Source organism: Prosopis cineraria, unplaced genomic scaffold (assembly GCF_029017545.1).
Source record: "Prosopis cineraria cultivar Desert tree isolate PC_DT_omini unplaced genomic scaffold, ASM2901754v1 PC10, whole genome shotgun sequence".
Taxonomy (NCBI): Eukaryota; Viridiplantae; Streptophyta; class Magnoliopsida; order Fabales; family Fabaceae; genus Prosopis; species Prosopis cineraria.
This window is the reverse complement of record NW_026555341.1, coordinates 12,011,800-12,036,234: the sequence shown is the minus strand read 5'-3', so window position 1 is coordinate 12,036,234 and position 24,435 is coordinate 12,011,800. Positions and strand designations below refer to the sequence as shown.

The following is a 24,435-nucleotide window of genomic DNA, read 5'->3' as shown; positions in this document are numbered from 1 at the left end:
TTATGCTACTAAATTACTAATGCCCTCCATCAAGTTTTTTCTCTTTAATTTGGCTTGGTTTGATTTTGTAATTGTTTATTTTTTTCATTTTAGATTAGTTTAAGTAATATTAAAATGATGTTATTTTCTTAATGAAGGTTGTGTCTAATAAAAGCAGCTAGTCTCTCACAATGTATCTAACTAAAATTCAAATTTTTATGAAAGATATGTCCACATTTAATATCCAGAAGTGACTTAAACAAAATTACATTTAATAAAAAGATATTTGTAGATAACAAAAAAAATTGTTATACTTGTTGGTAATTTAGATTAAAATTAACATATTCATTTTTGAAAATGAAAATTGATATTAATATAATTATACGTGCATGCTAAAAATGTACAAATAAGAATTTTTAAAATTATTGATTCTTTTAATTGAATAATGTTTTAATATAAATTTTTTAAAAAAATGTTGAAATTTCAATATATATAGAGAGAGAGATTCGAACTCTAGAGATAGTTTACTTTAATATTTACTTTATTTAGTATTAAATAATATTTGAGAGTCGGGAGACCTGAACAGAGTTAACGAAATTAGATTCGGAATTCCAATTTGGAAAACATTAGTGTTGGATATATATTAAATAGATGAAGAGAATGATTCTATTGAATTTAAATGGAAGCATATGTATATGGAATCTAACCTAAATTAGTTGATTTTGAAATTATGAAAACTGAATCAAATCTCAGTATATGGTATGTTTTATTTGGTTCAATGCATGTTTAGTTTTTCATTGATTAGAAGTTAGTTTATCAAGAGCTCATTTGACAAAAGTTAGATTAATAAAAATTAATTGTTATAACAAGATTTATGTTTAAATAGATGTTTTCAAATGTTAATTTAGAAAATTAAGAATTTTTTATATTATATATAGTAAAATATATTTTTAAACGTACAATTATAAAAAAAATTAATTTATGATGATTTTAAATTTTTATTATATAAATATAATATATTAAAAATCTGTAAAAAAAAATATGATAAAAATTATAAATAATATAAAATTTGATATGTTAAATAATAAAAATAAAAATATAAAATAAAATTTAATTGATCAATGTTATTTTTTACCCATATCAAGGACCAAAATTTTATATTAACCAAACACTTTGACCCGTTAGTCTACTAGGTAAGGTTATCTTTTAATCAATTTTTATATTCATACAAAATCAAAGCATTTGAATATAGGGATAATGAAATATAAGTGAAAAAGTGAAATATACTTTCCAAAAATTTCAATCTATTACATTCAAAGAATTCACTTTAATTGTTGTCTCAACATGCTTTTTTAAAAGTTGATGTGGTTGAAATTTATTAACCAAATAATATTACATTTTTTAAAAGTATAAATTTACTTTTTAAATGTGAAATGTAGGATCGCCAAATGCACCCGTAGTTTAGTTTAATTGATTTTTGAGCATCCTTAATAATTTTCTATCACCCTCTTGCAGGAGCTTTTTCTGATTTCGGTGAAGCGGGAACCAAGTGAAGAATTTTTGACTTTGGGCCTTGACTGAATCAAGCACGATGGGAAATCACTTACACAGGATTCGGCTCCTTTATTCCCCGTATAAAAGAAGAAACCAGAGGCTCCAGATTCCCCGAGCAGCGGAATTTTAATTCCTCCTCATCAAGGTATCTTGTGCTCAAACAAAGTAACTGACGGTAATATGCCTTGTCCCCCAACATTAAATTCTTGCAATTTTATACTGTGGATGGATTGGAACTCGGAAGTGTCATTTTCTTTAATATCTTTAGCATGCTGCTTTACTTTTGTTCTTTGAAAAGAAGCCCAAATTCAAGTTTTTTTTTTTAACGAACAAATTCAACTTTAAATAAATAAATTTTGAGGTAAAATATAAATCTGTCCATGAAATTTTCTTGAAACACAATTGGTATCTTAAAATAGTTAAAGGTGGAATCTCACTTAATATTTTTAAAAATTGTACACTTTTGCCCTGAAGTAAGAGAAGCATTACTTTGGCCGTTAACATGGGTTTTTTGACTATTAAACATAAATCTAGTTGTCACGCTGAACTCCATGTATGAGCTCTTCTTTTCTCTACTCCTTCACTTTCATCCAAACAGTCATCGCCTTCGTCTCCCTCTTCTATCAAAACATTCTCAATAAGCACCATGCTTCCATACCCATTACAATCTCTTCCAAAACTTTCCTCCATGGCTCAATCACTCTTCAAAGGCCTTCACAAAGTCATCATTGTTCCTTGAAAAATATGCCTCCTCCTCTACCACCATTACCACCCGCAAATTCAGCGATCTAAACTTGGTGATCGCTCCATTACTCTCATTCTTCTCAAAATACTTATATGGTTCACAACGATTGCCTCCAAATATTTAGATTGTGGGTAGGCATTGTCGAGCATTTAAAGCAAAAATTCGAACAACTATCAAAATCAGAGGAAATGCATCATAAAACAAGGCATCAGAAGACCAAACGGGTAACATCAATTACTCCTCTCCTAAAATGTTTGCAGTTTGATTTGCCTTTTTAAAGGACCTAAGAGTCCAAATTGAGCACAGTTGATTGATTTGTGAAAGAACAAAGGGTAGGAGTTGCTAAATGAGTTCCCCCTTTTATTTGCCTATAATCATTTTGTGCTTGATGTTCTTTAAGGTCAATTCCTCTGACTTCTGTGTATATGTAGACAAATGGATCTGATTTCTCTCTTTTTCAGTTGATTTTGTGCTTGATTTCTCCTTTGGGTTTTTTAGGTTTTTGCCTTTTGTTCTGATTTTTCTGTTGAAAATGGCTTTGATTTTTGCGTTCTGTTCTAGTTTTCCCCTTACAAGTAGCTCTAATTTTTTTTCATGCTTTGTAACCTTGTTCATTTGTTCTAATTCATATGGATGCATAGATGTTTATGTGTTTGGCTATTTGTATTCTTGGCTAGACATTAGTGAATGTTGAATGGTGGATGTGGGTGAAGAAGGAAGAGAGAGATCAAGAAAGCGAATGTCAATGCAAAAATGCCAAATCAATACTAATGATCAAAATAAATGGTCAATGTAATCAAACTGCTAGAGGCCAAAATTGTATCATTTTTAAAAATGTTAAGGAAAAATTGAGCCTTTAAATACTTTAAGATACTAATTGTGCCTCAGAAAAAATTCAAAGGCAAATTCTTACTTTAACCTTTAATTTTTTTTTCTATATTAGGGTTAAGGCAAATTGAAGAGATAGATTATGTTAGGTTAAGGTATAAAAATACCCTCGATTTTTCTACCCAGGTGCACCTTATATCTTAAAGCATTTTCTGAGGTAATTTCACCCCCAACATTTTTAAAAATAGTACAATGTTACCCAAAACTAACAAGTCTAAACATTTGACTGTTAGCTAATCTACTTTCCTAAGGTGGCATGCTGATAAGGCGTATTTTAAAAATTAAAAATTGAAAAAAAAATTGACAAATGCTTCATCTCCCTTATGCCTTTGAGATGTAAGCAACTATGGCAACAAAATAAGAACAACAACCCAGAACAGGGCAACAAAATCATAATCAACAATCTAGATTAAATGGAGTTTTAGAGTAAGAAAAACCCAGATGGAACAAGAAAGTAGGCAACAACAATGAGAAAAACCCTAATGGAACAAGGAAGTAGGCAAAAACAATGTTCAAATGCAACCTAGATAAAAAATAAGACCCAAATCTAAGAGCCACATATGCTTCTCTTCTTATGAACTAGGTGGAGATTTAGAAAAAAGAAAACTTGAATCAATCGAACTCACCCAAAATTTGCCTAAAGAAATATAATTTAGAAACCCATCCATAAACTTGAATGCATGTTATAAAATTAAAATAAAAAACAAAATCAATTCAGCTTCTATTAAGCACAATGATTCTGGAAGTTAGCAATACTGATTCTAGAATCAGACGTTGATTTTGGTCTTCAACTAGATTATAGATCCTAATCGCCTTTTGTCAAGCTTGTAAATCAAGTTCTTAAGCAAGCTTCACTTTGCTCTTGGGCTTAAGCTTCACCTTCTCCTCTGTCATCTAAAATCAAGCACTATTGAACTCCTCATCCCATATTAACAACCCATTAGATCGAGAACAAACCTCAAATGATAACACAACCTAGATCAAGAACAAGCCCCTAATTCAAGAATGCAACTTAGAGTTGATAACATAACCTAGATTGAGAACAAACTCCTTTTGAATTAACAGACCCAAGATTAAAGAGATGATTTTGAATCAGAACATGATTTTCAAACCAAAGGCAATACCTAAGATTTTTAGAGAGATTGAGTAGCACGGCTAGAGAAAAGAAAGGTTTAGATTTTATGTTGGCTGACCCAAGAAATACAAACTCGCAATAACTTCAAACCCATATTCTTGACTAATCAAACCAAATCCTTACCTCGCCTTGTTCTTCTTCCTCTTTAAAACTCCACCAGCATCTTCCCATCATCTCCCTCAACATCATTTGTCGTCTCCCTCTCTACGAGTTTTTAGGCTTGGCCTCTTTCGCATCTAGCTAGAAGGTTGATGGAGAAAAAGATCAGATAGTAATCATCAAGTGCTTCAATTATGGTTGAAACAAAGGTTGAATATATGTTAAGCGTGCTAATTTGAATCTAGGCTTTAATAGAGAATGAAGTTGGGAAGAAAAGAAATCAAAGAAAAGGAAGATTGTAGGAATAAGACAATGAGATGATGTCTTTTTTTTTTTTAATTTGTAAAATGGCCATAGTAGGAAACTTCAAAGAATATGTTCCAGGCAGCTTCCATATGGCAAGCTGAGTATGCAGATAATGGTTAAATTTATTGAGTTAAGAATCAACATAGTCAATGTAATCTTTAGGGAAAGACTAATAAAGTTATCCTTACTAATCCTCCCCAATTTTCAAAACATCAATGTGATAAATAAATTTTAACAACTTACAAATGAGATCCTAAGTTTTTTCAATATTTAAAATAATTTGATATACTTTCAATGTATTCAAATTAGAGTTTAAAATATGCACAGAAGCCTAAAAATTGAAGAAAAAATCAAAACATTTGAATATAATCTTCGAAACAGTGAACTGTGCAGAAAGCAGCACAAGAATCGCAGCTTAACACTCATGCACCACGGTGTGTTTCCTGTGTGCCATGCGTTGTGGTGCATTGCACGAATTTGACAGCAAATTTTGTTGTTGTTTGACAACACTTGGGATGAATTTTCAAGGCGTCCTATTTCTCCATTAGAAGTCTAATTGAGGTAATATAGGTATCTACAGAGAGATTTCTCCTAATTCTAGCTAATGGCATAAGCTTCACGATTAAATTATTTTTCTACAGAAAGGTGGATACCCATTACCAAATGTTCACCTTTCCTCTTCTCAGAGTTTACCCCTAGGTGTCCCTGATATGGTAGAGAGTAGGACCCTTTTGAGCCCAATTTACTTAGGATAGGGTACACTAGTAGTATAGCCATCCTAAAACCTTTTTAATGATCGAATACCAAGGGGCATGGTGTATTGCGCATCCACGTAGGTTCGATCCCACAACCTCTCCTACAAAGTGAAGAAATAGGCAACATTGGTACCCTTTAAAACACTAACTTCTAAAACTTCTTCTCAAACTTAAATGGTGTCATTTAGGGTAAGCTATAATCATATCACAATGATAACATCATTATTCCATTTTTGGGAAATTTTTAATATCATAACTTCACATGTTCCCTTTCATCAAAGCCATAAACTTACTCTCAATCATACCCAATAAGTTTATTAGTCCCAATAACTTATGTTGTCATTAATGAATCATTCAATAAATACAAATTTTTCGCCATTAATGGCCCTCAACAACTAACAACTTTGAAAATGATTAATGTAGGGTTTAAATATTCTAAACAACTCTCAATATATTAATTTTAGTTAATGGGTTAAGGCCCATAGCTTATATGAACTGAAAATCACTCTCCCAACTCAAATTCTAACTTTAACCTTCATGAAAATGGAAGAAAAGTGAAAAAGAAGACATAGTGTGCTTATCTTGTGAGTTAGGAAGCTCCAAAATGTCTCCAAGAATCCCCAAGTTCGTGCTTTAGCAGAGCAAACCTCGTGCCTTTCGTTTTCCCTTCTTCTCTCCTTTAGTTTCAATCTATCTCACTATCAGCATATCAAAAAAATAGGTCGTGCACCATGGCACATGGCATAAGGAGGCCTAACTCATGTTAGTTGCCTTTGTGCGATGCGACGGATGTTTCCCATCCCACAAAATGTGGCATAAAGGTCCCTTCTTCAAATCTTTTTTATCTTTTGATACCTGGATGACCTGACTTTACTTTGAACCTGTATATAGGGTTGAAATCACAATTAATCATACAAATTAAATCTCTTTAACCACACACCACATTAATTCACTTAATTACTATCGTTAAGCTTAATTACTTGGGTTTAAATTTCTAGGTAGTCAAACCCTAACAATAGGGCAGAATTGTATCAAATTAAAAAAGGTTGGGTCAAAATTAAGCCAAAAAAAATTAAGAATATAGGGTGCACCTCAATGAAAATATTGAGAGCATTTTTATACCTTAACCTATAATATTATACTTTCTAATGTTTAAATTTATTGTAATGAATTAGAAATTGAATAATATTTTAAAAGTTATAATATCATTAAAAAGAAATAAAACACGACAAATCACATTACTAAAAATATAATATGGAAAAACTACATATAGGTCCCATAAAAAGAAATTAATAATTATAAGATTCATTAGTAACTAAATTAAGATCATAATAAAATTTTGTAGTAATTAATTTTTTATATGAAACTTCAACCTAATTCTCCCATATAACATCAACTTTATCTAGATTATTCATTTAATTTTGAGCTTTAGCTCATTATAATTTAGTTTCAATAATTTGTTAAATTAAAAAATTATAGAGATTAGTTTTGAGTTAAGAAAATATCCAAACAACTTTGCTTGGAATGGAAGTTTAGCAGAGCTCGTTGATGGATGGGCTCAAATCTAAAAGTCTAGTTACCTTTGGATTAATCAACTCCTCAAGCTAGCCTATGTTGATCAGACTCAAGGTCAGCTAGGACGCCTCTTTTTTATCTATCTTTTTTTTCAGAATTTTTAAAATTTAATTTATCTATCATAATATTATACATTATCTAGAGCATAAATTATAATGTTCAAAAATTAAAAATAAGTAATGTAAATCATAATTTTAAAATGCAAACACAGTCTAAATTTAATTTAAAAAATTAAAATATATCATTTTTAAGGGCAATTAAGAAAAAAAATGGCCTTAAAATGGATGAAAAAATTTCAATGAGGACTCCTTACCCAATATATTTTTAGTCTAAACCTTTAGAATTTTGAAATTTTATTGCATATGTAGAGGATTAAAATAAAATTAAAAACCTAATTAAAATAACTTTATTATCCCTAGTGAAATTGAGAACATGAACAATTTGAAAAATGAAAATGAACAACTATTATATGGAAAATGAACAATATAACCCTTATTCCACCTATATCAATTGTTCATTTTCATATATGAGTTGTTTATGTGCCTAATTTTACTTATTTATATTCATGATGGTGTTATGTTATTAATGAGATAAACTTAAGGTATACTTCTTCCAATCTTATTGATAAGCTATTTCTACCAATCTCATTAATATCAATATAATAAAAGTATAAAGAATAAAATTTAATAAAATTACAAACATAACCTTCAAAAAGTAAATAAATTATATAATTTTATTTTTTTTATTTTTTTCTCTTTTACTTTTTAATAAAAGTTTAAATATTTTATTTAAAATAAAATATTATTATTAATTTAATAATTTATAAAATAAATTATTTTATTTTTTTAAAAATGATTAATAAAATGGATTGGAGGAACTAAGTAGATGGACCTGAAATTTTATGGCCGTCTATTTTATCCTGATCCTTAGGTCTTCGAACATAGCTTCAGTCTCAAGCGACGGACTTACTATCGATTTTTTTTTTTTAAATTAATGGTTTGAAAAACGACAAATAATTTTCCTTACCAATAATTGCAAGCCTTTTATAGGGAAAACCCCCGATAATCCGAGACGTTAGGCCTAGGGATAGGACTGACGTTGACCTGTCAGAAGGTAGGCTATAGGGAGCAAGAGCATGCTTTTGTGACATTGGGCTTGCCCACACCATAGCACCACGCATTACCAAAAAAAATAAAATTATTTATCGTAATACTATAATTTTAAAATTATTTTTTATATATTATAAATTTAAAACTCAATTTATATCAAACCGAGTTTTATACTTACATATAAAAAACAAATAAAAATTTCGGGTACAGGCTAATAGTCTAATTGTAAGCTTATCATGCATAATTTCTCTCCCCACGTCCTCACATCTCACTTCCTCTGTTCCATAAGATATGTTTTCTTTTCTTGGCTCACGACATTTCAACATGTGATTGAGTATCTATGTATGACATAGATAATATATTATATATCAAATGATAATATATTATTTTATTAATATAATTATAATAATTATATATTTTAAAAAATTATATAAATTATAGAATAACTACATAATCGATGACATCAAAAAATTACATGAATTTAAATTATAATATATAATCTTAGAGTTAAACCGTTAAAGATCATTTTTCTCCTCAACATTTTTCTAGCACTGTTTGGGTATCCTCTAAGGTGGGGCAAATTTCATTTTTTAAATAATTTTTTTAGGAGCAGAGTTGTTATTTTGTCAATAAAAAAAAAAAACATTTGATCTCCTTCGTTAGCTATTAATGTGGAAATGAAATAGTCATCACCATACGTGGACCTCGCAATTATTTTTGACAAATGTTAACTTTAATTACTAACAAAATATTTTGATTAAAAATAAACCTACAATTAACTTTATCTATTATATCAGATTATTTTTAAAAGCTCAAAATATCTTCTTAAAATAATTAGATTTATGCTTTTTTTCATATTTTGATTATTTTTTAAAATTTTAACAAACATAATAAAAATAAAAAAATATTTTTTCCGCAAAAATAAATGATTCTTTCAAAAAAAAAAAGAAGCGAAAACAGATGGGCCCAATAAAACAATAGAAAGAGGAAAGCTAATTCAATTATTTTATGAGTTTACAATAATCAGATTTATGCTTTTTTTCATGTTTTGATTATTTTTAAAAATTTTAACAAACATGATAAAAACTCACAAAATAATTTTTTTTCCAAAAATAAATGATTCTTTCGGGAAAAAAAAAGCTAAAACAAAGGGGCCCAATAAAACAATAGAAAGAGGGAGGCCAATTCAATTATTTCACGAGTTTGCATATATTATTTTGAGTTTGTGAAAATAATTTGATGTAATAAATGAAGTTATTTATGGATATATTTTTAGTCAAAATATTTTGCTCCCAATCAAAATTAACATCTGTAAGAGATTCATTATATTTTGTTCTTGTTATCCACAAACATGAAATGGTTGTGAGGTCCACGAACTGCAACAACATTTCATTTCCATGTCAATAAATAATGAAGGAGATAAAATATTTTTTTAGACAAAATAATGATTTTGCTCTTAAAAAATACATTTAAAAAAATATTGTCCTATCCTATAGGGCACCCAGACACGACTATAAAAACGTTGAGGGTAGAAATAATTTTTAATGATTTAACCTTGAGATTCTATATTATAATTTAAATTTATGTAATTTTATGATGTTATTGATTATGTAATTATTTTATAATTTATATAATTTTTTGAAGTCTATAGTTACTATAATTACATTAATAACATGATACATTACTTTTTGATATGTAATATATTATTTATGTTGTAAATAGATATACAATCTCATGTTGAGATCTCCTGGGTTAAAAAAGAAAACATATATCGTGGAAAAGAGAAAGTGGGGCGTGGGGAGGAAAATTACGCATGACAGCCTACATTTAGACTGTTAGTCTACGCTTGAGACTTTCAATTTCTTTTAGACTGCAAGTATAGGGCTTGGTCCAGTAGAAATTGAGTTCCGTACTCTGATATTAAAAAAAATAAAATTTTATTAATAATATTTTTTTAATATTATCTTTTGATTATATTCTCTCTTTTCAATATAAAAATTTACATTTTTATTTTAAAAAATAAAATTATAAAATATATTTAATGAAATTTGCTGATTTATATAATTTTGTTTTAAGGTATCTATAATTTGAGATCGAAACAGTATGATCAATTAATGTATTTCCCTATTCATTGCACTACGGATTTGGAATTTTTTCAATAAAAATATCACTGTTGATATAAAAAATTTTGTTCATGAATAATTTTTAAGTTGTTTTGTTTTTAATTTTTTGGCCAAAATTTATAAGTTGGTTTGTAAGAACTTTTTTAACTATAGAAGCATGCTTTAACTTTAATAAATTTTCCTAATCCAGCTTCCTTAAACATTTAGTAGAAAAATTGCCATTGTACATTAATTTTATGATTACATATTTTTAATTGTATCTTTATATTTTTTTTACTTATTTCATATTTTTTAATAGTTGAATTGTTCACCTTCTTTAATTTAAGTGTCTTGACTTATGGAAAAGATTTAATTTTGAAAAAACAGTGAGAACCAAAAATATTTTTTAAAATTTATTCAATAACAATTTTTAAAAGAAAAAAACCTGCACACATTTTTCTTCCCTTCACTTTATCATCTAACATAGTGACGTGTTTTAGGAAAAAAAATATTTAAACTCTCTAAAGTTAAAAAAACTGTTAATTTCATGAATTTTATTTTTGAAAAAAGATAGATAAAATTTTATATTTTATCCATCTTTTTTACATTTTGCGTTGGCGGGGGTGGATTGGTTGTGAGTCAATGGATACATGTAATTATATTTTTTTAATATATGATCAATTCATTTAAAAAAGGATTAAATACATAATATCCTAATTACCCTCCCCACCAGGGTTCGGTGAAATTTGTAAAAACAACAATTTGCTCACTGTTAATTGATCCATTGGTTCACTAATGGATCATTACATATCAATAGCCACGTACCAATCTAAACTTTATTTTTTTTACATTAATAATCACATTAAGCTGTGAATTTTTTTAAAAAAATTGGCTAAATGTTCAGTATATTTAAATTAAAGGGAAAAATAAAAGAGGATAATTGCTAACAGAAGGATTGCAAATTATTGAAATGTTCGCTTAATTAAAAATATTTGAAAACTTTTAAAACTATAAATATGCTTCAACAATCTGCTTTCCTTAACATAAATAATTTATTTTCATTATTTGGACCATGAATCCATGATTCCCTGATATAGGAGCTTGAGCTTCTAGGCTCTGTCCATTTAACGATCTTGAGATTTATATGATTATTTGATCTTCAGAGATGTACAATTACAGTGGTATATTGTAGCAGTAGTGGTATATAGCAGTAGTGGTAATAATAATAATATTTAATAATATACTCAATAAAAGATATAGTGAATTAATTATTTATGAACATGAAGGAATTTTTTTATATTTTTACACGTAACGAGTTTTGACCAATTTTTTAATATTATGAAAATAATTAACATGGCCTTATAATTAAAAAATGAAGGAGAGAGTAATTGATGTGCTTGATGTTTTATTAGCTAATTTAAAAATAAGTCATATTATTTATTTATAGTGCATAATAACACAATTGATACATTTGTTATAATAATATAATCAAACAGAGACAGAGAAATCAAACACAAATAGTTTTATCATTAGAGTTTCAATTAGATTAAGGGGAAATTTTGTATCTATGTATTTTGCCATTCTCATTTCATCTGTAACTTTCCATTAGCAGTCTTGAAAAATTACATTTTTGAAAAATTAAGTTTTAAATATACAGTTTTGAGGAAATATATATATATATATATATTGGACAATTGCAATCAGGTCTGAAATAAAGAAATTAATTATTTCTCCAATCAATTTTTCACTCTAATTTCCATATTTTAACATTAAACTTTAATATTTGCAAGTGAACCAGACTTATAAATAATTAGTTTTTTTATTTGAGACTTATACATAATTCCTTCTGTTTTTTTTTTAATGAGAAAATCATTTTTTACCGTTAGGTTGGCCAACGCTCTTTGCCATTCCAGTCATCCCACTTTTCGATAGTTTCATTCAAAACAATAAACGAGTCTTTTAAGTCATATCACTCCATTTTATCTTATCTAACTACATCATCCATCACTGGTCAAAAAAAAAAAAAAAACTACATCATCCATCTTTTCTCTTTTGTTTTAGTGAAACATGTTATTACTGAAGGAAACAAGAAATTTTCTGTGGCAATGATGAAGAGCAACTTTTTCTTTTAAATCATTTTCATATAATTTTTTTTAAGAAAATCATTTTAATATTTCCAATAAAATATATTATTATATGTTATCATTAGGACTATTCTCTTTGAAGTCACAGACCGCATTTGGTAAAAGGTCACATTCAGTGTTTTATTTTATATAAAATTTTAATTTAATTTTTTAATTTTATAACTTTAACTTTAATGCGTTAATATTTGATAATATTATGTTAATATTTAAAAGTTAAATATTAATATTTCAATAAATAGTTAATGTCAAAAAAACTAAAAAATAATTCATAAAATTTAAAATAAATGAAATATTACATGAAGTTAAAAGATATATAAACCACACTTGTGCCCTTTTTTATTGTTAGTTTCCTCCTATCATAGATAATTATGTTTCAATTAATGGTTGAACTTTCTCCCAGTAGAAATTTAATAAAACTAACTCCTTCTATTATATTTAAGATTAAGATACATTTTTTATCTTTAAAGTTTTTTGAGAAGCACTCAATATCCTAACATTTTGTAAGAATAATTTTATCTTTAAAGTTATTAAAATAAAACATTTTTTTTTCTTTCTATCCAAATTTTAATTTTCCTTTTCTGTCAAAATTTCATTAAAATTTTGACAAATAGGCAAAGATTGTTTCATTTTAATAATTTTAATGGCAAAATTGAAATTTTGACAGAAAGAAAAAATAATTCATTTAAAAATTTTAATAACAAAATTATTTTAAAAAAATATTAGAATGTTAGGCGCTTTTAAAAGATATTTTAAAAGCAAAACTATATCTTTATTCTTATATTTATATGGATATGTTGTTAATAAATTTATTGAGATAAGTTGTCAATAAATTTTTTTGTTAAAAAAAAAAGTTGTTAATAAATTTATTGAAACATCGTCAAATGTTTAGTTCAACTTGATAATAGAGCCAACTATCTCAATGTGTCCCACGGGCGCTCAATCCCAGATTAGTCTAATCTCCGTTTAGCTCCCACCGCAGTTTCACTCGCGCAACAGAATAAAGAAGGAAAAAAAAAAAAATTTAAGCTCTGGCAGTCTGATCTTCCTCGTTCGTACTGCTACTTCGCCTTCGCCGTCACCCTCCTTCTCCCACCACCACTGTCTGTTGCCTCTCTCCGTTCAGCGCTTCAGAACTCCCTCTCTCACTCACACACAGCTCTGATTTCAACAATAATTCACTGTCATAACCAGCGAATGAATGAAAAATTATCTAAATAAGTAATAAACAGTTGCTAAAAAAGCAATTATTAGGAAAATCTTCTTCTGAAATACTATTAGTGTGTGGTAATGGATAGAAATAGTGATTAGCATAATTCTGAAAAGCCGGTTAATACTATTATATTTTGCTTCTAGAAACGGTGGTAGCAGTGGCGGAGCCTGAGATAAGGTACGCAACGCTGTGTTTCGTTGTCGTTACTGGTCATGGAGGAAATGTACGGCCTCCCGTCGTCCCCTGAGGATTACTCGGACAAAGCCATCATGACGCCCGACAATCTGATCTTCCCGGCCGACTACCAGAGCTTCCTCATGTCTTCCTCCGCCGCCGCCGCCGGCTTCCGTGATCGGATTCCCGTTTTAGGATCCGAAGAGTTGCTGTCCGCTGCCTCCGCGATTACCGAAGTCGAAGCCTCCGTCGCTGCTCCTGAATTTCGGCCACAAGAGGACTCTTCCTCCGTCATCAAAGCCAGAATCGCGTCTCATCCTAACTATCCTCGTCTCATTCAAGCTTATATCGATTGCCAGAAGGTGAATCGTTGTCTGCTAATTTTATTTTTTATTTTTCCCTTCGAGTGTTCTCGTGGTGCTTGAGATATTTACCAAAAGAAAAACCAACCCGAACGAGGACAAGCTGAGCTCTCTTCGCACATAATATCATCCTTTTGAGGATTTAATTCTTGAATTGTTTGTTGGCCAAAAGCTTCGGTGAGATTCTTGTGTGCTTGGATTTTGAACTTTCAATTCTTCGTTCTCTTGAATAATGCTTGAGAAAGTAGCGAAGCGGAAACCAAGCCTCATGAGTACGAGTTGAAGACTAGGCTGTGAGATTTGCTTGTGCGTTGTAAAGCCAAGCTCACGTTAAGCTGGTCATGGTTCTTCTTTTTCATATTTGCTAAGAGTTATGGCCTTTCATTTCTGAGCATATAAAAAACGTCCAAGTGACTATGAAAATAAATAGATATATTCATTTCCTCTTACCCTTGGAATGAGTTTGTGATTTTTGTTCTGGAAATTTTTTGAAACGGAATTTTTTCTTTGCAGTCAATGAACACTTAATATTTGGTACTAATTATTGTGATGATAATATTTTTTGGGACGGCATACGCAGGTAGGAGCACCTCCAGAAATAGCGTGTTTCTTAGATGAAATCCGGCGAGAAAACGACCTCAACAAGAGGGACGTTGTTTCCACGTGCTTTGGAGACGACCGCGAGCTCGACGAGTTCATGGTCCCCTCCCCTCTCTCACCCCTTTCAGTCTCTCTCTCATATATGCACACGCGCACACACAACCGCATATAGTTATAGAAGACGAAAATACTACTTTTATTAAAATTGTGTCTGTGATTTCGGTTTCTTCTCTGCGACCACTATATTATAATTATTAAAGATAGGGTGTCTGCCCTGGGCTTCATAGGAAACCTACTGCGACGTGCTGTTGAAGTATAAATCTGATCTTGCCCGGCCTTTTGATGAAGCAACCTCTTTCCTTAACAAGATCGAAACCCAGCTCACCAATCTCTGCAGTGGTGCTTCCCTTCTAAGCCTTCCCGGTCAGTTCTTCCCTTTACTCGCTCTCCCCCTCTTTCTTCTTATGCAGAAATATCATGTAGCCACTGAGTGTTCGTTGATATCTGTGCTTCTGCTCTCTTTCCCCCTCTTCCCCACTTATGATGCATTATTTCAGGAGAAACACATCTTGGGAGTACTGCTAGTTTAAAAACGTTTAAGGGGTTGTAATTATACCTAGGTTAGAGTATTAGAGTTGCTTAATGATCTCATCGCTTTTTCTGAAAGAAAACCATTGGCTAATGGCATAAATAATGCTTGTCGATTAGTCTTACTCTCTACCTATTAATATCACGCTTGCAATAATAGATAGCACGAATAATACTACACAGCTTTAAAGCAAAATAAGCAAAAGATATAACCCTGAGAATCAACAATATGATCTATGTTTCTTACTCCATTGCTTTCTTCAGCTAGTACAATGCTAGAATACTTTGCTTATCGGTGCTTTTACTATTAGCCCGTGTTCCATGCTTCTATCGTTATTGTGGAACTATTGGGTCTAAAAACAGCGTTATTGGAGAAAAGTTGGCGTTTGTTTAGTCATTCATGGCTAGCAACAGTGTTTAAACCTTTCACTTTTTCAGTTCGTTCTTTATATGGAATCATGAATTAATGACTTCTTTGGACTTGTCTTGTTTGTTTTGTTTATACGCGTTTTCTTCACTCTCATATTTCCATTTCATTAATTTTCTGACAGCTGCCGGTGAATTTGCATTTTGACTATAAACTTTTTTTGGGTTTATACTTTTGACATTGTAAAACTCCTTGATGATAGCATTTTTGAATCTGATAGTTAAAACGAATTTCACTGGGAAATACTTCTCCTGAGACCCACTAGTCTTAATTAGGGGGAAGTTTTTTCTTGTGTTCCATTTATATTCATCTTTTGATGATTTAATTAGACATTTGGGATTCTGATGCACGTTGGGCAGGCTGGCATCCACAATGTCATGCTCATTGCTTTTTTGTTATCATCTGCTTGTATCATTTTTTCTAGTCTTCAATGACAAATGACTTGTTTCTTATTGTCTAATTGTAATTTGAGACAATTTACTTTTTCCTAACGAGAATTGAATGCTGTAAGCTGTTGCCTTTTGTTTCGCTCATGAACTCCTGCTGTCATCAACATTTTTAAGTCCAGATTTTCCTGAACCTACTTCAAGACAGGGAGACTAATAAATGCTGTATTTGGTAAAAAATTTGAAGGTGATATTTTAGTATTGTTGCTCTAATACAGTACAATAATTTAGAGGTGACTTAGTTTGGACTTGTCTATGCTGTATTTAAATTGTTCGATGGAAGTCTTGTTTCCTACTCAAAGATTAAACATGTAGGAGGATGAAACAGTAGCTAGAGACTCAGGATGCTGTATATATGGTAGAGTAATGCTGAAAAAATGCAATGCAAATTAAAGTTTTATATTGGGCTTTATATAGTACATATTTTAGTATTCCAAGATGGTGAGTATCAATGCATCATAAAGTAATTCAGCACTGTGGTTACTTAAGCAATCTAAATGCACTATCGTTATCTCTTTATACTTATTAGATGTCCTCAATCTTCATTATAATATATAGTTGCATGGATATAGAACTTTATTTTCTCTTTTTTTAATTGCACTTGGAACTTTATGGCTAAAAGTTTCCTCAATGGCAATATCCTAAGAAATAGATTAATTCATATCTATTCATTCTGGATTAGATGAACATATATAACGTGATCTGACAGTAATGATATGTGATGCTGTCTGCCTTTGTAATTTATTAGTGTATCAAGTTCCAATAGAGTACAAGTGATGACAGTGGAAGTGAGATAAAAAAAAATGATAGTTTAAGGTGCTGGAAGTCTGATTGCAGAAAAAGTAATGTCAGTTTTTCCCGGCCCCCTCTTAAAAATTTGTAAGCAGCTTTGGGTGATTAAAATTTATAACCATGATATCCAACTATATTTCCGTTCAGATAGTCTGTCTGGCATTGTAACGTTCAACATAATATTTTTATGCATGTGGTGATTAAGCAGTACATTGCCTTAAGGACTCAGTTAGGCTATTGGCTTCTATATTCTGCTTCCGTAAGCCCCAGCTATTCCTACTGAAATCCTTGATTAGGTTCCCTTTCATCCTATTTAAAGTTATAGCAGAACACCCGTTAATCTGTTTTGCCTGAGCTATAACTTTGATTATTTAGTTTTCTTCCCTACTTGTTCTGATTATTGACAATTGATAATTAACTATGAATTATGAATGAGGTGCTGCCAAGGGCGGTCAGGTTGGTTGTCATTGGTAACTAACAATTTTAACGTATGAACGCAGAGATTTCCTATGGTCATGATGTTCATAAAACTTTAAATGCCATCTTGACGGATGTTGATAACAACTCCGAAATCTTCATGTGCCTACCTATATTCCTTCGTGTAAAAACATATAGGGATGGTATGTGCGGCTATGATATTCTTTTATTTTTTTAAATTGTCTCATATTCTGTGTTGTACATCGGATTGGAGACCTGGTGTTTTGCATTAGTTGCATGCCTTATTTTAGTCTGTTCTAGAGTGGATTTTTTCTTGAGCTTTACATGTCGCTGTTTCATTTGAGCATGGTTGACACTATTTCGTTTTATGGTCATATAAAATGTACTTCCTGGTTAAGCTTAAAATCTATGGGATAAGATTGCCGAGGAGAAAAATGAGTTTTCCGAGTGTTCTTTTGCCACCTTGGTTCGTTCCTTTATTTTCTGGTATTTATCTAGGAGTTCCAAACTTTTTTCACTCTATTTGGGGATATATGAATATTTTAATTTAAACTGCATGGAATTTCACGTTGAACACGTTGCTAATAAATCTCTCATGTCACAGATGTCTCTATTCATTGTTACTTAAAGTTGAACTTAAGACTTGATTTGGCGTTCATCAATATAATAAGACTTTGAGTATTGTAATATGCTGCATGATGACCCCCATTCTTTTTGGATACCCGGGAGCCGTCACTGTATCCATTATCCAGTGCATGTTGATGATACATGCATCATCACTCCTTGATGGCTGTTTCATGAAATATGGAAATTGAGTTCCTAAAATTTATTTGAATTAAAATGTATTGGCCCTTTCTATCCTACCATGAATCTTCAATATATTATATATATATATATATATATATATTATAAAATTGGAATTCCTAACACTATTCATAGTTGTCCACACATTGAATTTTGTGTTTCTTATATTATTTGTCTCTTTTCTTTTTCGTGTTTTATATTTTTCATTATTGAAAAATTGACACCTTTGCCCATAAGAAAATTTGAGACCCCTTTGCAAAAGCAAGGAGGTAATTCTAGTTGTTTGGTAAATAACCATTGGCCGTAATATCTTCTCTCTTGAAAAAAATTGGGGCCGATTATCATTTAGTTTTTTGTGTCAAAAATATAAGATTTTTTACAAGGTTAGATATTAAAAAATATGAGGTTTTTTTAACTGTTTTAAAGTGTAATTAATGTTTTTTTCCTAAAAATACTCTATGATATGTAGATTATTTAATATTTATGGGTTAATGAGCATTCTAGACAGTAAATTATTATTCGAATAACATCATGAACTTTGAAAATGAGCGTCTTGGATCATACATAGTTATTTGAATGGCAAATTATCCTTTGCCATTACTTTACATATAATTGTTATTATTTTTGACTTTGTGGGGTTCAGTCAAAGGTTGAAGTGGCACTCATTCACTCTTGACATGTGGCATGTCGATAGGGTTGCATAACTATCAACATTATATGGGTAAATGACAGGACGTAATTTGCTCATAACTTATAAGTGAGATGGGAGATTTTGTTCATTTTAAGAGTTTAGAATTTAAAATGTTATTCGAGTAATAGCTTAAGGTTTAGGATGTTTATTAATCTTATATTTATTTTAAAGTGAAACATTTCATTATAGAAAGATAGTGCTTGTTTGAAGGCAATTAATTAATTTATTGTGTGCGATTCAATTAAATTTTTTTTTTCTGAAAGAGAGTATAAATTTGTAACGTTAAGTTTCTTTTGAAGTAAGGTGGCAGTTATTGGTTACATTGATGTTGGTGTAACTTCATGGTCCATGGCTCTAGTTCCTAACGATATAATGATCATTAGTCTGCATGGCCATGTATGCGGTTTTAATAAAGAGCCATTGTTTGTTGGGGTTGAGATTATTATTATTATTATTATTATTATTTTCTGGGGTCAAAAGAGATTAGGTGTGTTTATGCAAGCCTTGAATGTGTAATGCCCCTCAGCCATCAACATGCTACAATGATCGTTAGTCCACATGGAACAAGAAGTCGTCAATTTTTGTTAAATTTAATTGGCAATTAGTATTTAAAATGACTTTGAAAATTTTGACTGATATGCGAAACAAATTTAAAATATATTTTAGACACAACGAATATTAATCATCCCAAACTTTTGTGATGGAATCACGAATTATTTGGTTCTTCTTTGTTCAGATATTTTTTATTAAATAAGAATTAATGGTTTGCCCGTGTGTAAAATTTGGGAGGAATATTTAACACTTGTGATAATGAATGATTAAGTCGCACTGTCATTGAGAGAAGAATATCCCTCTGGGTTAATTTCTTTTTGCCGATGTGGACCTTCAGCTTGCTGTGTTTACTCTCTGACTTTCTTCTCATCATGAAGAGCTGGTATTTAAAGTAGTAAATCCTTGGCTTCTTGTTAAAAAATAACATCTAGGTTATGCTTAGACCGTTGGATCTTAGCCTTCCACTCTGACAAAGTTGTGTTTGGGCCAGTATTATATGAGCTTTTGTTCCATTCCAAAGCTTGTATTCTGTTACTGTTTCTTGAGTTTCTTTAATGAAAATAATGGTGCAGTTCGATGATGATAATAGATGTTTGGTGGTAGTAAATTTTTCTTGCACTAACTTTATAGAAAATCCCGAGTGCAGCGCAGCGGGTGATCGGCAAGAGTTATCACTCTCACATGCACTCCCGCAGATTTCGCTGGGATATGAGGCAGCTTTTTGGCTCTCAACTTAATAAAACGTTCAAGCATTTGCCTTGCCTCGCCTTATCTTCCCCCACGCACCTGTGTTGCTTTCTGCTTGCCATTTGTTCTCTGTGTTGGGGCCCATCCCGGGCCTCTCTGCCAGCTTCTGTGTTTACTTAATGCTTGTTGATCTCCCGGACCAAGTATGTATGGGCCCCTGCCTCTAAGCAATCTCATTCTTTCGTCCACCTTTACTGTACTTGCCTGTTGGATCGGCACGTGTATGTCTACTTTATTGCCTGGCTAGTCTACAGGAATTCTGAAAACAGAAAATCGTCATTTAAATATTAATGTTTGAAATAGTGTAGCACTTTAGTTAATTTCACGTACTTGAAATTGCTGCCATTTCATATATATTTCATATTCGCATTCATAGCTCCTAGGGATTGGTGGCTTTATCCCCATTTCCCCCTCTCTAACTCGAGAAAATTTCAATCTGCGTGAGGGTGAAAAATAAATCCCAGAAAAGGAAGGAAGGAGGAAGAAAGCTATATCAATGCTTGAGCTGGCGCACTATGTTTTGTTTATCCTCAATGTACATCATTTCAAGGCCTCTTAGCTTGTCTGGTCATCTAGGCTCCTTGAAGCTAAGACGGGAACACTCGAGAGCTTCGATTGGCCCGATTTGGTTTGGTAAATTATTTTGGAGGGACTCTCTTGATGGCTCTGAGCGTCTGACTGACAATTGACGGACCCAAACAGACACTGTTCTCTCTCTGATCTCATTTTCTTCCTTCCAACATGGGTCCCTGGTTTTGTATAGTGTCCTCATGCAATGGTCTAGTACTTGTCGGATATAGTGGGCTAGTGGCTGTCAGAAACCAAAATGTGGGTGCTTGTGGGCTTAGACCAGCACCACCACCTCCGTCGCCAGTCAGAAGCAGATGTTTCTGATCTGAGGAGACGATTAGTCTGTTTACCTTTTGGTACCCGTTTTTTTTATTTTTTTTAATAAACAAATGATTGGTCAGGTGAGGTAGGCCCCTAAAGTGTATGTTTATGAGTCGGGCACGCCCACTTTTTTAGTGCGTGCATGGAAATCAAAAGAGGAAGATGACTTATTTGTTAGGTTCCTAAAAGAGTAGTTCAGAAATTCGAAAGAGAAGTAATGATTAAAAAAATTAGAAGAGGAGTAAATGAAGAAAATTGAATGCTTTATTATTTCAAGTTGTAATTTTGTTGTCATTTAATTTTCAATCTTATAATTTCAACTAGTATATGTTCCAGTAATATTCGAATAAAGTACCTTTTTTTAAAAAAAAAAAAATCGGGCAAGATGCATCTGCCCGTATATACATATAGTTTTTCCCTTCTCATAAATTTTGGGTTTAGGCTACTAAATTGATTTCTTATAATTTGCCCCCTCGCACCAGCCTCGCGGGAGTTGCACTTGTCTGAGATTCTGTGCTTATTTGTATGTCATAACTAGGCGCATTTTTTCATTCGTAATACAAATAAAATAAATTGCACAAATTATAGCTTGTGATTTATAGCTTATAAATAGTGGGATTCCTGAAAAAAAAAAAAAGTAGTGACTTCTTAAATTTTATACAGTAAAGTATATTTTTGGGATGTTTTCTACATCATAATATTCTGTTACTGTAATTTAAGGCCATCTGTTCAGGATGCCATTAAAACATTGTTTACAAGATTTCTTTCACATTACTGGCTATTAAGTATTAACAAGTCTAGTCGCTCGACCAGTTGGCCTCATTCAAGTCTAAATGCTTGGGTGAGACTCTTAGGGCTCATATATGAAGCCGCCTGTATAGTTTTATAGATCTATTAAATCATTGTGTACGTAATGCATTTTGCCTCCGACTGCTAGTGTTCTGTTTTCATATTGTGTGAAATGGTACTTGCATCTTTATTAGTGAGAATTTTCATCCTAGCAAATGAAAGAAATCTACAAGTCAATTATAATCTTTTTATGCTGCTTCTTGAATATTTGTAAGAGCAACTGAAAGTCTAAAGTTGGCATCCTCATGATTTTGGTTTTTACAATTTGGGTAGATGATGGAGGTGTGTCTTCAGAAGAAGATTTCAGTACTGCAGGTAGAGACACTCAAGATGGTCAGGCGAAGGTTGAAGATCAAGAGATTAAGGACAGGCTTTTACGCAAGTTTGGGAGCCGTATTGCCTCTTTGAAATTGGAGTTCTCGAAAAAGAAGAAGAAGGGTAAGCTACCAAAAGAAGCCAGGCAAGCACTGCTTGAGTGGTGGAGTGTTCACTACAAGTGGCCATACCCAACGGTAATCATTTATTTGCCTTCCGTTTGCTTGCTGCGTGATTATGCCATTCCCAATTATTTTGGCCTTTGAAGGGTGGAAATTACTCACCTTGTATATTCACTTCCAAATTCAGGAATCTGATAAGATTGCTCTGGCCAAGTCCACGGGTCTGGACCAGAAGCAAATTAACAATTGGTTTATTAATCAGAGAAAGCGCCACTGGAAGCCATCTGAGAACATCAGCGCGCAATTTTCTGCCATGGATAATCTCACTGGACTTTTTTTTACTGATGAATGAGGTTCACTTACACATGACAGTCTCAAAATGTATATCCTGATATTAACTATTAATTTCTATCATCTGTATATTTTAAACGCAGAATTACCGACATTGGAAGGCTTTTACTTTCCCGTGAAGTTACATGGGAATTGATAGTAATTCCCTACCTGTGTATTCTTGATAAACTTGTCTGGCGTTAATAATGAAATGTTACATAAACTTTGTGGGTTAGTTGCCTTGCTTTCCTGGGCTTTGCTGCAATTGCTCGATGATGAATTGATGGTAATTCTTGTGTGTGTGTGTGTGTAGACAGACAAATCAGGGGCCCTTTCATGAGGCTCACCAAATTGAATCTCCACATTTGTAACTCATTTAATAAATAAGCAACGATGTGTTTGTTGTATTGAAATCGGGTGTCTGGGTTTCGTGAAGCAGATCTCAGAGTCACGGCAAGGGCTTAGAAACTTAGAATTAATGGCTTCTAGCTCGTCAACAATGGGATGTAGGTGAGATCTGCAATAGTTGGGCATGTGTTGTGATGTGACTTGATTGCACTCGTGGCTCGAGGGAAATGTATGTGCAAGGACGAGCATTATATGCAAATGGTCAAGGGAGCACTTCTGTTGTTTGAAGATTTTGGGCTCAATGGAGTCTGTGTTCAAAGTTATTTGGGTTGATTTTGGTCGTATGGCTTTGTTGTTGGTCGAGGTAGGCTTTTGCATTGTTCTTCGGAGCTTGCCACCTATTGGGTTGCTGGGTTACGTTATGGTTGGTTGTTGCAGTAGGTGTGTTTTGTCTTGTTGTTGGGCCAAATTGATTACATTTCTTAGGTTGGGTATTAACAAAATTTCTCATTTTGTTTCAAGATTCAAAGAAGAAAAAGAAGAAGAAGAATGGCTGGGACTTTGAAGAGATGGAGAGTAAAAAGTGATGGATTGTCTGTAATAGAAGGATAATTATAAATAACCAAAAATGTTTGACAAAAATTGTTTGGCATGACTGACTGATGGGAGTTTGTACTTGAATAAAGGTATATTTTTGTTCTTGAAATATTTTTCGAGGAGTACCCACCATTTTAGTATTTTTATTGAAGTAATTTTGTCCATAAAATTATTAAAATGAAACAATTTTACTCTTTCAGTCAAATTTTAACGCTGACTATTAAATTTTGATGAAAAAGATAAAAATATTTTGTTTTAATAACTTTAAGAGTAAAATTGCTCCAATAAAAATGTTAAAGTACTAGGTGCTCATCCAAAATACTTCTGGAGCAAAAATTTACCTTAACACTTTGTATTTCATATCCCCTTATTTGTTTGGCTTGGAAGGGAGAGATTTTATTTTAATAAGTTCAATTTTTTTAAAATTAATCTATATATCTATATAGTCTTTTAAATTTTGAATTAGACCCCTATAATTTATTTTATTTTAATCGAGCTCTTATAATTTGATTTATTATATTTAGCAATCCTTGAATACAAAAAATAAAATTTACTATTAAAAAATGAAATTAAGAACTGTTATATTTTTATGAAAAGATTATATAACTTGAAAATTAATTATATAATTTTTTATAATTCAAAATTTATATAATTAGACAACATTTTCTAAATAATTTTTATATGTATAGAATTTTCATATTCATATATATATATATATATATATATTCTTTTTGACCAAAAGTAATTTATATGAACTGTAA

The 24,435-nt window shown here is 31.3% G+C and overlaps 1 protein-coding gene across 5 annotated transcripts; it reads left to right on the top strand.

Annotated features, from left to right (window-relative positions):
- Window positions 1–2,276: 2,276 nt before the first annotated feature.
- On the top strand, window positions 2,277–22,964 carry LOC129284331 (homeobox protein knotted-1-like 6). 5 transcript variants are annotated; one of them, XM_054919768.1, is made up of 6 exons: window positions 2,277–2,502; window positions 13,745–14,137; window positions 14,718–14,837; window positions 15,025–15,160; window positions 22,236–22,474; window positions 22,587–22,964. In XM_054919768.1, exons 2-6 carry the CDS (start codon window positions 13,814–13,816, stop codon window positions 22,749–22,751), a joined length of 984 nt encoding a protein of 327 aa, XP_054775743.1. In that variant the 5' UTR covers window positions 2,277–2,502; window positions 13,745–13,813; the 3' UTR covers window positions 22,752–22,964. The 5 variants fall into 5 exon arrangements, with proteins under 5 accessions (XP_054775743.1, XP_054775744.1, XP_054775742.1 ...); XM_054919767.1 differs by lacking the exon at window positions 2,277–2,502 and adding an exon at window positions 13,343–13,491; XM_054919766.1 differs by lacking the exon at window positions 2,277–2,502 and adding an exon at window positions 13,345–13,508.
- Window positions 22,965–24,435: the final 1,471 nt, after the last annotated feature.